Source organism: Mobula birostris, chromosome 8, assembly GCF_030028105.1.
Source record: "Mobula birostris isolate sMobBir1 chromosome 8, sMobBir1.hap1, whole genome shotgun sequence".
In the NCBI taxonomy this organism is placed as follows: domain Eukaryota; kingdom Metazoa; phylum Chordata; class Chondrichthyes; order Myliobatiformes; family Myliobatidae; genus Mobula; species Mobula birostris.
Genome location: NC_092377.1, coordinates 68,115,944 through 68,130,631, shown reverse-complemented (window position 1 = coordinate 68,130,631; position 14,688 = coordinate 68,115,944). Strand labels below are relative to the sequence as shown.

The 14,688-nt window shown below is 42.6% G+C and overlaps 1 protein-coding gene across 6 annotated transcripts in view; it reads left to right on the top strand.

Moving 5' to 3' along the window:
- The window catches only part of LOC140201367 (utrophin-like), a 524,122-nt gene that overhangs the window by 188,018 nt on the left and 321,416 nt on the right, over positions 1-14,688 (top strand). For all 6 annotated transcript variants that reach the window (XM_072265376.1, XM_072265377.1, XM_072265374.1 and 3 more), the window contains 3 exons: positions 3,922-4,092; positions 5,132-5,311; positions 14,209-14,337. In XM_072265376.1, coding sequence (XP_072121477.1) covers positions 3,922-4,092; positions 5,132-5,311; positions 14,209-14,337 — 480 coding nt within the window. The remainder of the gene's footprint in view (positions 1-3,921; positions 4,093-5,131; positions 5,312-14,208; positions 14,338-14,688) is intronic.

The window sequence follows — 14,688 nt, the reverse complement described above, 5'->3', positions numbered from 1 at the left end:
GAGGGAGCGATCCCTGCGGAAAGCAGAGTGGGGGGAAGGGCTTAGTGGTGGGATCCCGTTGGAGGTGGCGGAAGTTACGGAGAATAATATGTTGGACCTGGAGGCTGGTGAGGTGGTAGGTGAGGACCAGGGGAACCCTATTCCTAGTGGGGTGGCGGGAGGATGGAGTGAGGGCAGATATGCGTGAAATGGGGGAGATGAGTTTGAGAACAGAGTTGATGGTGGAGGAAGGGAAACCCCTTTCTTTAAAAAAGGAGGACATCTCCCTCGTCCTGGAATGAAAAGCCTCATCCTGAGAGCAGACACGGAGGAATTGCGAGAAGGGGATGGCATTTTTGCAAGAGACAGGGTGAGAAGAGGAATAATCCAGATAGCTGTGAGAGTCAGTAGGCTTATAGTAGACATCAGTGGATAAGCAGTCTCCAGAGATAGAGACAGAAAGATCTAGAAAGGGGAGGGAGGTGTCGGAAATGGACCAGGTAAACTTGAGGGCAGGGTGAAAGTTGGAGGCAAAGTTAATAAAGTCAACGAGCTCAGCATGCGTGCAGGAAGCAGCACCAATGCAGTCGTCAATGCAGCGAAGGAAAAGTGGGGGACAGATGCCAGAATAGGTAGGGAACATAGATTGTTCCACAAAGCCAACAAAAAGGCAGGCATAGCTAGGACCCGTACGGGTGCCCATAGCTACACCTTTAGTTTGGAGGAAGTGGGAGGAGCCAAAGGAGAAATTATTAAGAGTAAGGACTAATTCCGCTAGACGAGCAGAGTGGTGGTAGAGGGGAACTGATTAGGTCTGGAATTCAAAAAGAAGCGGAGAACTTTGAGCCCTTCCTGATGGGGGATGGAAGTATATAAGGACTGGACATCACTCCCAGTGGCCACACATTTTAATTCCACATCCCATTCCCATTTTGACATGTCTATCCACGGCCCCCTCTACTGTAAAGATGAAGCCACACTCAGGTTGGAGGAACAACACCTTATATTCTGTCTGGGTAGCCTCCAACCTGATGCTAATGCCCCACCTCCCCATCGTACCCCATCCGTTATTTATTTTTATACACACATTCTTTCTCTCACTCTCCTTTTTCTCCCTCTGTCCCTCTGACTTTACCCCTCGCCCATCCTCTGGGTTTCCCTCCCCCCCCTTGTCTTTCTCCCTGGACCTCCTGTCCCATGATCCTCTCATATCCTGTCCAGCTCTTGGCTCCATCCCTCCCCCTCCTGTCTTCTCCTATCATTTTGGATCTCCCCTCCCCCTCCCACTTTCAAATCTCTTACTAACTTTTCTTTCAGTTAGTCCTGACGAAGGGTCTCGGCCTGAAACGTCGACTGTACCTCTTCCTAGAGATGCTGCCTGGCCTGCTGCGTTCACCAGCAACTTTGATGTGTGTTGCTTGAATTTCCAGCATCTGCAGAATTCCTGTTGTTTGCTTTTTAAGATAGGTTAAAAGGCTGATTAAGATTGCTGCTCCACAATGTTTACTCAACTACAGGACTCTCTAGTGCGCTTCAGTTCAGAAACACTATTTACTTGCAGTACTGTTTGCATAATGTTTTGTTTTCATTGCACTTTGGGTGTTTGACAGTCTTTGTGGATTATTTTATTTTCTGATAGACATGATGTTTTTTTTTGTTCTCTGCACATTTGGTGTTAGACAATCTTATTTCATATATATGGGGTTTATTTTTGAGTTTCTTTGTTTCATTGTTCCCTGTTTGGAGATGAATCTCAAAGTTGTACAATGTATACATACTTTGATAATAAAATGGACTTTGAACTTCATACCACTCCTCTCCCCCTCCCCCTCCCACTTTCAAATCTCTTACTAACTCTTTCTTCAGTTAGTCCTGACGAAGGTTCTCGGCCTGAAACGTCGACTGTACCTCTTCCTAGAGATGCTGCCTGGCCTGCTGCGTTCACCAGCAACTTTGATGTGTGTTGCTTCAATTTCCAGCATCTGCAGAATTCCTGTTGTTTGCTATCCACTCCTGCCTCTTTTTACTCTTTACAAATCTGAAAAAGCTTTTGGTATCCTTTTTTATATTATTGGCTAGCTTGCCTTCATATTTCATTTATTTTTTTTTTCTTACTGCTTTTTTAGTTGTCTGCTATTAGTTTTGAAAAGTACATGTTTTTAAAAACAGATATGTAGTGCACTTGAATACATGTTTGATAGAACTGAAAGGACAAGGAAAGCATTTTTCCAATATCATAGCAATTGTTTCCATTCCTAGTAGCTTTCTACTCCTTGATTCAAAATGGTCTTGATTTGGAATGGGAAGGTTATATGATAGTAAGATATTGAGTTTACTTTCAGAAAAGTAGTAGTTAATTTGTGTTCCAACATGAATGCTTTCCTCTTGGAATATTATATACAGATCTGGTTGGTCTACCTAGGTAATAAAATAATTGCAGTGGAATGAGTGCATCAAAAGTTCACCCTGTCGATTCTGAGGTGGAAGGTTTCACCTCTGTTGAAAAATCAGAGTTTGAACACAAGCTTTTAAAGAAATTGATCTCATTGAAAGATGAAATTTTTGTGGGGCATGATAGGATGGAGGTAGGAATGTTACCTCTAGTAAAGGTACCAAGAAAGAGGAATCTCTGTGTGGGTCAGCCAGCATGGGTCTTTGTCAAGGTGTGAGAGAACCAGAATCAGGTTCGTATGTTTGTGGCAGCAGTATAGTGCAATGCGTACAAAGTTACTATCAATTACAATAAGGAGTAGATTTTTTAAAAAGTGCAAGGAGGGAGAAAAATAGCGAATTAGTGTTCGTGGACCATTCGGAAATGTCGTGACAGAAGGGAAGAAGCTGTTCCTAGACCTAGAATACTGAGTGTGCTTCTCCAGGCTCCTGTATGTCATCCCTGATGGTCGTGATGAGAAAAGGGCATGCCCTGCATAGTGAGGGCCCTAAGTGATTTTTGCCACCGCCTTGAGGCATTGCCTTTTGACTATGCTTTCTTAGTGTGGGGGCCATTGCCCATGATGGAGCCAGCTGAGTCCTCAACCTTCTGTAGTTGTTTTCAATCTTGATGCAACTGGTCTGAATGTTCTCCTTGGTACATCTGTAGCAATTTATTAGAATCTTTTGTGCCATACCAAATCTCATACTCCAAATGAAATATTGAAACATAGAAAACCTACAGCACAATACAGGCCCACAAAGTTGTGCCGAACATGTCCCTACCTTAGAAATTACTAGGGTTGCCGCCTTTATGATTGCATCAGTATGCTGGGCCCAGAGTAGATCCTGTGAGATGTTGATGCCTTCATTATGGCGAAATAACTGCCTCATTCTCATTCACCTATCCTTTGTTCCTGAATGAAAAAAATGCAAAACTAAAAATATTCAACTTCCTTCAGAGTGACTAAACTTTGAAAATGCTGATATGAAGGAAGAAAGAACAAAATTTATGGCCTACAAGGTCTAGTGCCCACAGGTTAAAAAAGCTGAAGTTTGCAGATGAGAAGGGGAAGGCCCAGGGTTACCAAGGAGCAATAGATCATATAGGTAAAAATGGAAAAGCCCTCCAGATACTGAGGCAGAGTGCTCGTGACCAGTTGGCAAGTAAAGTAGAGGGCCAGGGAACTGCACTGTAGTAAGCTGGAGGTGAGATGTCAGGTCAGGGGGCTGGAGGCATCCAGAGCAAAATGGTAAGGTCGACCACCAGGGGCATCCAAGGTGAAGTGCATGACTGGTGACTGCCTGGGTGGGGTGGCCTCATGAGGCATGTGTAGGAAAAGTTTGTGCTTGGAATTGCTCTTTTTAACAGCGTGAAGGTAACTCCTCAAAGGTAAGAAGCTGATTTGAAGGTTTTGCATGGTTGAGAAATTGAAGCCACCTGCAAGGTAATTCCATTACAATAATTTGGTACTAACCCAGTCTTTCACACACATTGCCATTGGCTTGCAGGTCACTGAAGGGAAGCAGGACCTTGAAAAGGCCTTGCAGCTATCTCGCAAATGGAAGAATGAGACCAAATCACTGTCAGAGTGGCTGACCTCAACCGAAGGTGAAGTGAACCTTAAATCTTCTGGAGAAGTGAGGTCTGATAACTTAGATGCAGAAATCAAATGGATTAAAGTAAGTACTTTGTTCTCTAATTTAATTGGCCTCATCGAATATAGACCAGAAACAGGTGCTTGATCCATGATGTCTGTGTCGAACATAATGCCAGTTGTATTTGCTTCCATAACTTCCCTTGGCATCTCATTCCAGGCACCTACCACTCTGTACATTTAGAAACAAATTAGAAAAAACCTTCTTTAAACTTTCCCATTCTCACCCTAAATCTGTTCCCTCCGATGTTTGATGTTTCCACCCAGGGGAAAATGACTTGGGATGAAATATCCCATTTCTTCCTTTCATAATTTTACAAATGTGGCTTGTCCAAAGGTCTGCACTGCTGCAACATGCTTCCTGATTTTTATACTCCGTACCCTGACCAATGAAGGCAAGTAGTATGTCATGCACCACCTTTACCACCCTATCTACTTTTCAGAGAGTTATGGACTTGAAATTGAAGATCACTCTGTACATCATAGCTTTTAGTGGTCTGCTACTTACCATATACTTTTACATTTCACCTCCCAAAGTGCACCTTCTGAACTCCACCTATCATTTGCTAAGTACTTCTTGCTGAATACTTGGACAACCTTCCTCATTATCCACAGCTCCATCGATTTTTAGTGTTTTCTGCAAACTTCCTAATCAGATTATTGACAATTCTGTCCGAATTATATCATATAGGGGTCCCAGCATTGTTTTTGTAGAATACCACACGTCATAGAACTTTACTCAGAATACCATCCCTCCACTACTACTCTTTCTTCCCTGGCTGAGCTAGTTCCTGTGTCTAATGTACCAATATCCCATGTATCTTCATTTTCTGGATCAGCCTATCATCGGGGTGCCCATGAAAGGAGTCATTTATAAATGAAATATTAAGTTTGATATAGAGCAGGATTGATGTAGGCCAACTGGTGATCAGGTTTGATTTAAATTTTACTCTGTAGTATTGTTAGTATTAATCATATCTTAACATGCTGTTTCTCTTAAAGATGGATGCTTTATGCAGCCAAATAATTAAAAATGGACAATACATATATTTTTATTAAAACAGCTGATCCTGAAAGATTTGGTGGCAAAGAAAAGTGAACTCAATGGTATCACTGAGAGTAGTGCAGCCCTGCAATGTCTGGTCGAAGGCAGTGAAGGAATTCTGGAGGATAACCTTTGTGCACTGAACACTAGTTGGAACAGGGTCCACACACTAGCACAGAGTTGGAGTGCCAGACTATTGGTAAGTAACATTATAACTTATTGAAAGGGAACAAAACAAGCCACAACATACTGCTATGATACTAGGATGGTTGGAAAGTGAGGTGTTATTACTGGATGCATTAAGTTCCATTGTTAAAAGACAATCTCAGATTCTCAAGCATCAATTTCCAACAGCTTGACAGAGCTGAAGCACATTGAAGAAGGGGATCTGTTTCTTGCAATAACCAAGTACCACCACAAGGCAGAGCTGTTGCTTCATTCACTGATTGTTCTTTGATCTTTGGAACAGTTTGAAAGTATCTGAATCAGGTTTATTATCACCAGCATGTGTTGTGAAATTTGTGAACTTAGCAGCAGCAGTTCAATGCAATACATAATATGGAAAAAGAAAAACAAACAAATAAATAAATAAACAAGTTTCATGAGAACTAACAACTAATGACCGTAATCATTTATGGGAAAGAGAAGATGTCACGCCTCTCATGGCATCCTAAAGCACATAACAGCCAATGGCAAACTTGAAGTGCAATTGGTGATGTATTAATGGTCTAGAGCTAACTATTCATCTTTCGTCAAATGAAATGAAGTTCCCTTTTTTAAATACGGATTTTGTACTGTAGTTACTTGCCATTTTTTCTGTTGATGAGATGTTGAGTACCGCACCCAGTGCTAAAATCCTTAATTTTGCAGCATTAATTAAATTTTCATGTTGCTTTTTATAAATGCGTTTGCCTTATGTAAAGGATAATCAAAGAAAAATGAGGCCAAGGCTGGCTCCTTAACTTAATCTCATTCCCTGGTAATACCTATTTTCATTATTTATTCCACCTTTCATTGAGTTCACTGAAATTGCTGTGTATAGCACCAGACCTGCTGGGTGTTTTGTGCTAAAAGATCCATCTTTCTAACAACATGTTTGACAAAATATTCTTCTAACTTCCTCACTGATCTTGTAGTGATGATCTGTGTCTCATTGCTGCTGATTCAACAGTGGAAGTAATACTTCGTCAACCTTTGTTAAATCTGTCTTGAGTTTGTCGTCATGGTGAGAAAACCTCCATTGTTGGATTATTCATGCTTTCACTCCAAATATTTCAAGTGTTTTAAATTTATAATAGATTTATCTCAGCATATCGTATTGTGTACATGCTGACAACTGCATCCAGGATCCCAATTGTGGTTGCTAAATTATGCTGGTTTAACCAATTTCCCTCGGGATCAATGAAGTATGACTATGACTAGTTGTCTTAATACTCATTCTGACTCACATAGTGTTTTGCACATTCATTTTTAATGTTCCTCATATTTCCTTATGACATTTTGGGCTGCTCAGCTGACTTGTGTCTACGCAGGCTCTGCAGAACATTACAATCAGTCCCACTCCCGTGCTTATGACCTTGCAGTCTTCTCATTCTCACCTTCTGGAATTTATCAATCTCCAATTCTCCTACACTGGAGTCAATAACCAACTAATCCATGTGTCCGGTGTTGAGAGGAAATCTGGGTATGTGGGGGAAATCCAGCCGCTCTCAAGGAGAATGTCCAGACTTTGTATAGTTACTGATCATTGGAGCAACACGCGAAGCAGCAGTAGCTCCCGTGCTGCTCAGAGGAATGTCTTTTTCATCGTAACGCGCCAACCTGGAAATGAGTTGCTGCCTGCTCTACGTAGATGAAAATGTGGGAATAAGTAGGACAAACTTTAAGAAACTTTAGAAAGCAATTTGATACTTTGAAACTCTAATTGGTTATGTTACCACATAGCATGAGTTAGTTTACTTAATGGGTAGATGGGCATTTGATAATGTATAAAGAGTGTATGCATGAATTGTAATTATCCATTCCTTCTGGCAGACTATTATGTCAGGAAAAATGGTTCAATCAAGGTTTATGGAAGAAATAAGAGATGGTGTTAGATCCAAAGGGAAATCATGTTAAGTTGAGGTGTGGGAGCTATCTAGAATTAAACAAAGGAAGACAATAAGATTGATTTAGAAAGGAAGATTGGAGTATGAGAATACACTTGGAGGGTATTGAGGAGCAGATGGGAATACAGATTCTGGAACGATGTAATAATAATAGGGTTGTTGTGATGGGAGATTTTAACTTTCCTAATATTGATTGGCATCTCCTTAGTGCAAGGGGTTTAGATAAGGCAGAGTGTGTTAGGTGTGCTCAGGAAGGCTTCCTGATGCAATATGTAGATAAGCCAACGGGAAGAGAGGCTGTACTTGATCTGGTATTGGGAAATGAACCTGGTCAGGTGTCAGATCCCTCGGTGGGAGAGCATTTTGGAGATAGTGACCACAACTCTTTATCTCCTTCACCATAGTGCTAGAGAGGGATAGGAGCAGATAATTTGGGAAAACATTTAATTGGGGTAGGGGGAAATAGGATGTTATTAGGCAGGAACTTAGTTATGAGCTGATGTTCTCAGGGAAATGCACGGCAGAAATGTGGCAAAAGTTCAGGGAACATTTGCATGGAGTTCTGCATGGGTATGTTCCATTGAGGCAGGGAAAGGATGGTAGCGTTAAAGAACCATAGTGTACAAAGGATGAATGAACTTGGCCTTTTCTCCTTGGAGCGACAGAGGATGGGAGGTGACCTGATAGAGGTGTATAGGATGATGAGGCGCATTGATTGTGTGGATAGCCAGAGGCTTTTTCCCAGGGCTGAAATGGCTAACATGAGGGGGCATAGTTTTAAGGTGTTTGTAAATAGGTACCGAGGGGATGTTGGGTAAGTTTTTCCACACACAGTGGCAGGTGTGTGGAATGCACTGCTGGTGGCCATGGTGGAAGCAGGTACAATAGCGTCTTTTAAGAGCCTCTTAGATAGGTACATGGAGCTTAAAAAAATAAAGGGCTATGCACTAGGGAAATTCTAGGCAGATCCTAGAGTAGGTTACAAGGTTCCACATGGTAGACTTATTCAGAAAGTTAGAAGGCATGGGATTCAGGGAAGTTTGGCCAGGTGGATTCAGAATTGGCTTGCCTGCAGAAGGCAGAGGGTGGTGGTGGAGGGAGTACATTCAGATGGAGGATTGTGACTAGTGGTATCCCACAAGGATCTGTTCTGGGACCTCTTACTTTTCGTGATTTTTATTAACGACCTGGATGTGGGGGTAGAAGGGTGGGTTGGCAAGTTTGCAGACGACACAAAGGTTGGTGGTATTGTAGATAGTGTAGAGGATTGTCAAAGATTGCAGAGAGACATTAATAAGATGCAGAAGTGGGCTGAGAAGTGGCAGATGGAGTTCAACCCGGAGAAGTGTGAGGTGGTATACTTTGGAAGGACAAACTCCAAGACAGAGTACAAAGTAAATGGCAGGATACTTGGTAGTGTGGAGGAGCAGAGGGATCTTGGGGTACATGTCCACAGATCCCTGAAAGTTGCCTCACAGGTGGATAGGGTAGTTAAGAAAGCTTATGGGGTGTTAGCTTTCATAAGTCGAGGGATAGAGTTTAAGAGTCACGATGTAATGATGCAGCTCTATAAAACTCTGATTAGGCCACACTTGGAGTACTGTGTCCAGTTCTGGTCGCCTCACTATAGGAAGGATGTGGAAGCATTGGAAAGGGTACAGGGGAGATTTACCAGGATGCTGCCTGGTTTAGAAAGTACGCATTATAGTCAGAGATTAAGGGAGCTAGGGCTTTGCTCTTTGGAGAGAAGGAGGATGAGAGGAGACATGATAGAAGTGTACAAGATAATAGGAATAGATAGAGTGGATAGCCAGCGCCTCTTCCCCAGGGCACCACTGCTCAATACAAGAGGACATGGCTTTAAGGTAAGGGATGGGAAGTTCAAGGGGGATATTAGAGGAAGGTTTTTTACTCAGAGAGTGGTTGGTGCGTGGAATGCACTGCCTGAGTCAGTGGTGGAGGCAGATACACTAGTGAAGTTTAAGAGACTACTGGACAGGTATATGGAGGAATTTAAGGTGAGAGCTTATATGGGAGGCAGGGTTTGAGGGTCGGCACAACATTGTGGGCCGAAGGGCCTGTACTGTGCTGTACTATTCTATGTTCTATGTTGGCACAGCATTGTGGGCTGAAGGGCCTGTACTGTGCTGTACTATTCTATGTTCTATGGTGGCACAGCATTGTGGGTTGAAGGGCCTATAACGTGCTGTAGATTTTCTATGTTCTCTATAGAACATGAGAACCAGCTGCTGAAGATTCTATAGTTATGTGAAGAGAAAAACATTTGTATAACATTTGAGTCCTGAGGAAGGGTCTTGGAGCAAAACGTCAACTGTTTACACTTTTCCATTGATGCTGCCTGGCCTACGGAGTTCCTCCAGCATTTTGTGTATTTGTTGCTTTGGATTTCCAACATCTGCAGATTTTCTTATGTTTAACATTTGTATAAATGTAGATCTCCCAAAGTCAGAAACAAGAAATTGCAATTGGAAACTAAGGAAGACAGAACACAATTTGGTTTAGTCTTCAGAAGGGAAGTTTCAGCAAGCAGCCTCGATGAGCATGTCACTACCATCATCATGGACTTTGTCAGCAAGTGTGTTGAGGACTGTACACCAAAAGGACAAACTGGTGTTCCCAAACTGGATTTTATGGATGAACGGAGAGATCCACACCCTATTGAAATCTTGGACTGCTGTGTTTTTATCTGGTGACCATGAGCTTTACAAAAATTGACTTGTGAAATTATCAAGGATGCCAAAAGACGACATCATTTCAAAATCAAGACCCTGACCAGCCGTCAATTGTGGCAGGGCATACTTGCTATAACAGGTTACAAGTTGAAGTTAGGCAGCCACGCTGACAACAGCGCATCCCATTTCAAAGGGGACTGGAATGCTAACAAACAACCCCCCCCCCCCCCCACAGCCTCCAATGCACTTGAACTCACTGTCAGATTGTGGAATGTGAACCCAAGAAAAGCATCAGACCTGGGTGGCTGGGTGATGTCCCTGGCTGTTTCCTTAAATCCTATGCAGATCAGCTGGTGGGTGTATCTGCAGACATTTTTAACCTCTTCTGTATTTGCTGTGAGGTTCCAACCTGGTTTCAGAAGACCACCATCATCCCGGTACCTAAGTGAAACAAGGTAATGTCTGTTAGCTCTGAAATGCAGCATTGTGAAGTGCTTTGAGAGGCTGGTCATCACAGACATTAACTCCAGCCTCCGAGACAAACCTCAACTCATTGCAATATACCTGCAGCCTAAACAGGTCCATGGCAGATACCATCTCCCTGACCCTACGCTCATCTCTGGAGCATCTAGGAAGTGAAGGCACTTGTGTTAGACTACTGCTTATTGACCACAGCTTGGCCTTAAATATCATGAATCAATGCAAGCTCATTTTTGCAATCCTTGACCTGGGATTCAAATCTTCCCTTTGCAACTGGATTCTTGACTTCCTGACCAATGGGCTCAAATCATCGATGATCGACTCCTCCACCTCACCAATTTTTATCGATACACTACAGAGAGGATCATGGCTTGGTATGGCAACTGCTCTTCCCAAGACAGCAAGAAACTGCAGAGAGTTGTGCACACAATCCAGTATACCACAGAAACCAGCCTCCCTTTCACACTGTGTACACTTGGCACTGCCTCAATAAAGCAGCCTCCAGAATCAAAGACTGCATCTCCCCTGGACAATCTCTTTTCTCCCCTGGGCGTCCTCTCTTCTCCCCTCTCCCATCGTGTAGAAGACACAAAAACCTGAAAGCATACACACTAGCTTCTGTGGCATTGTTATAAGACTGTGGAGCCGTTCCCTAATACAATAAAATGGACTCTCGACCTCGCAGTCTATCTCATGATGATCTTGCCTACCTGCACTGCTCTACTCTGTAACTGTTATACTTCATTCTGCACTGCGTTATTATTTTGTGTTGTACCAACTCAAGGCACTGTGTAACGAGTTGATCTATATGAACTGGTTGCAAGACGAGGTTTACACTGTACTTCGGAACATGTGACAATAATTAACTGATTTATGTATTTGGGAATTGATGGTCCAAAGAAATTAGGAACTAAAGGAAATAAGTTTTGTTAGAAAAATGGACCTAGGGAAATTAATGGGGTTAGAAGCTGATTACTTTCCCAAAGTTTATAGAGTAACTGGCCTCGGAGGTTGCTGCTTTGATAGTTATCTTCCAAAAAATTTTAGATTCTGGGAACTTCTGACATATTGGAAGGTGGCATGACTTTTTTTTAAAAAAGGAGAGAAAGAAAGGGATTTACAGATCACTGAAGGCTGATTTATACTTCTGCGTCAAAGCGATGCCGTAGGTATGGCGTAGCCACGAACCCTACACGGATCCCTACGCTGTAGCCTGACGCACACCTCTCCCAAAATGTAACTATGCGTCGCGGCAACACAGATGCAACAACTGTGATTGCTCTGCTTGGTAGCATCGCATTTCCTCCTACGCTGCAATAGCTTCCCATTGGGCCACTGAAAGGCAGGGAAGGAACTCTGGCTGCAATGCTTTCCATAAAGCTTTACAGACTTCCGAAATTATAGAGGACACATTTCGCTTTTAAAAAAAAGACGCTCCCTTTAAACTTGTTTACCCCAAGGAAGACTACCATGACCATGAAGCCTTGCACGGGCAGGTGTGTGTGCATGCGCGACGTGCCCAAATTGCAGAGTGACGCAGACACCAACGCACGAGTATAAATGCTCACAACGCATGTAGCCCACTTGCGTTGCTTACGGCGTCCATTTGATGCACAAGTATAAATCAGCCTTTAGTCTCCCATCAGTGATGGGAAAATGGTCTGTTCTACTAAGAAAAAAAGATGTAATAACAGAGTATTTGGAAAGCATTAACCAGATTGGACAATCAGCAAGTGTTTCTGAAAGGGAAAACATGCTTAACAAATCTGCTGGAGATTTTGAGGATATATCTAGTCAGATGGGTGAATGCAACCTATGAATGTTGTGTATTTGGACTTAAGGGTTTCATTAGACTCCACTAAGAGGTTTTGAGGCCTCCGTCGGTCAGAATTAACCATGGATATTGTGTCCTAGCTGTCTAGATGCGTAAGCCTGGGCAGTACGATCTGGAGAGCAAGCTGTTGTCCATGCAGCAACCCCCCCCCCCCCCCCACATATCTGATGAACCCAAAGGAATGGCAAAGACCAAAACAATTTGGTACCAGCAGCACGGCAGGAATTGCTGGGCAACACTGAACTCATTGTAGGATTGCTTTAGGAATTCCAGCTCTGGATTTTTCCCTCGGGATTTAGTCCCAGAGCCTTTCCCATGAGTGGGTATAGCCGCAAGGCAGCAGAAGTATGAGATAAGAGATTTCCTTCTCCTGGCTGATCTGCCAACCATGGCTGACAAGCCTCGTCTGCCCAAAGCGACTGGTTTTAAGCTGCCAGTGGCCTGCCTTTGCCCCTTTTCCTGGCAGTAGAAACAGTTCAGCTGGGCTTAGTAGCTAAGCCACACGTGAAGGCCAGGAGCTGGACTTGGTTGTCAGAAACTATTTGAGGTGCATGTCATTGGAAGCATTTATTAGGTAGTGGGAGTTTTTCCCCTTTACCACCCCCGGCTGCAACAACCTTAAGGAACCACCAAAAGGTTAGCTTGCAGAATTTAAAGAATAGAGATAATAAAGTCGTGGTTGAGAATTGGTTGACAAATATGAAATCAAGTAGCAAGGAGTGGGTGTTTGAACCAGAAGACAAGCCCTGATTCATGGGTGTCTCAGACATTAGTGCTTTGTCCTCAGCTGTTCACAATATCTTGCAGTGATTTGGATGAGATAACTAATTGTAACAGATGACTCAAAGCCAGAGAGGAAAGTTTGCTCTGCTGAGATGTTGTTCGTCCATCATCGACATCGATTTGGATTTAAGTGGGGGAGAGTTGTGCAGCGTCAGCCTCACTCTCTCTTCCCAATTCCCATCTGGATCCAGTCGACAGAGTTGAGACGGCTGGAGATGGGACAAGGCGCAATGGATGACCAGGTGGTCTTCTGTGTCTTGTCCTGCTCTACACGTTCCACGATGCTAGCAGAGACCGCCTTCTTGACCGTTGGACCTTCCATTGGTCTCGTCCGCTCAATCCGATAAAGCGAAAATAGATCGCTTTAGAATTTGAATGGTGATCAATTGGGATGGTGGGGTGTGATGAGGCCTTGGTCTCCTTGCACACAAAGCAAGCAGACTGTTATTGTAAGTAGTTCTGAAGACATTGTACAGACTTCACAGAGAGAAAGTACAGGAGGTCAGCGTCAAATTGGTATCACTGGAGCTGTGAGACAGCTGTGCTACCTCCAGCTTCAATGGCCCTCTTTTAGATAAAATTTCTGCCTGAATAACTATTTGTGGATAATGCATTTCATGTTCTAATAGCTGTCCATAAAGTGGTTATTAAATTTCCCCTTTCATGCTTTCAGTGATTATTGAACTTGTGTATTGAAAATGATATAATGCTGTCATTGGTGCAATGTCACATAAAGGACGTTATCTCTGGCAAGAGCTTGAATTGCCTCTAACATGTGTTGATCAAATGTCCCTGAGATTATGATTCAAATATTAGGGTAAATGATGCATGAAACTCAGTTCTTACAAGTTTTTGATTTTAAAACCTTTTTCTCCCAAAGGATATTTTTGCTCAGTGCTATGGGTGGTGATAAAGATCTCCATTGGTGATGTGTAATAGCGTACAGCACAGAGGGTTTTTATTTCTCATATTGTCATGTTCACGTGTTCATTGTGCCCTGAGTGGTGATGTGTATGAGCTGTCTAATGATACTGCAAGTTTATTTCATGGTGACGAGCAATAAATTTTTCTTAAATGACGGTAGTACATGTATTGTTGACATTTTTTGGTTTTATTATGCTCAACCATATCTCTGTAAAAGCGCATGGAATTTGCAGACAAGAATCTTGGATAGTTTTTGTCCTTTCATTCCCTATAGGATCATCAGCATCAGATGGAAGACTTCAATCGGAAAGTTGCCCACATAAGCACCTGGCTGTATCAAACGGAAATTCTGCTGGATGAGATTGATAAGAAGACAGATGTTGAAAAGAATGAATTACTTAAGGTTAAAACAAATCTGACCTATCAGCTTTATCATAAAATGGAATTTGCTACTTGAAATTCTTGACTCAGATATGTATCTTTAGAAAATGTTGTAGTGAATATGTAAAGAGCAAAGAACAGAGACATATTGATCTAACTAAACAAGTATTATTGAGGTAGTATTTTCAAAAGTGATTCAGGAAACCAGGGAAGATTACTTTACCCAGAGAAGTGAGCATAAGTTTTTCTGCGGCAGCTGAGATTGAACAAAGTATAAATAGTATTTATAACATTATTCCACATAGGTTTATTTCTTACTTCCAAATTATAGGCAATCAAATAGATAAAGCCAATGGGACACTGGCCGCCTATG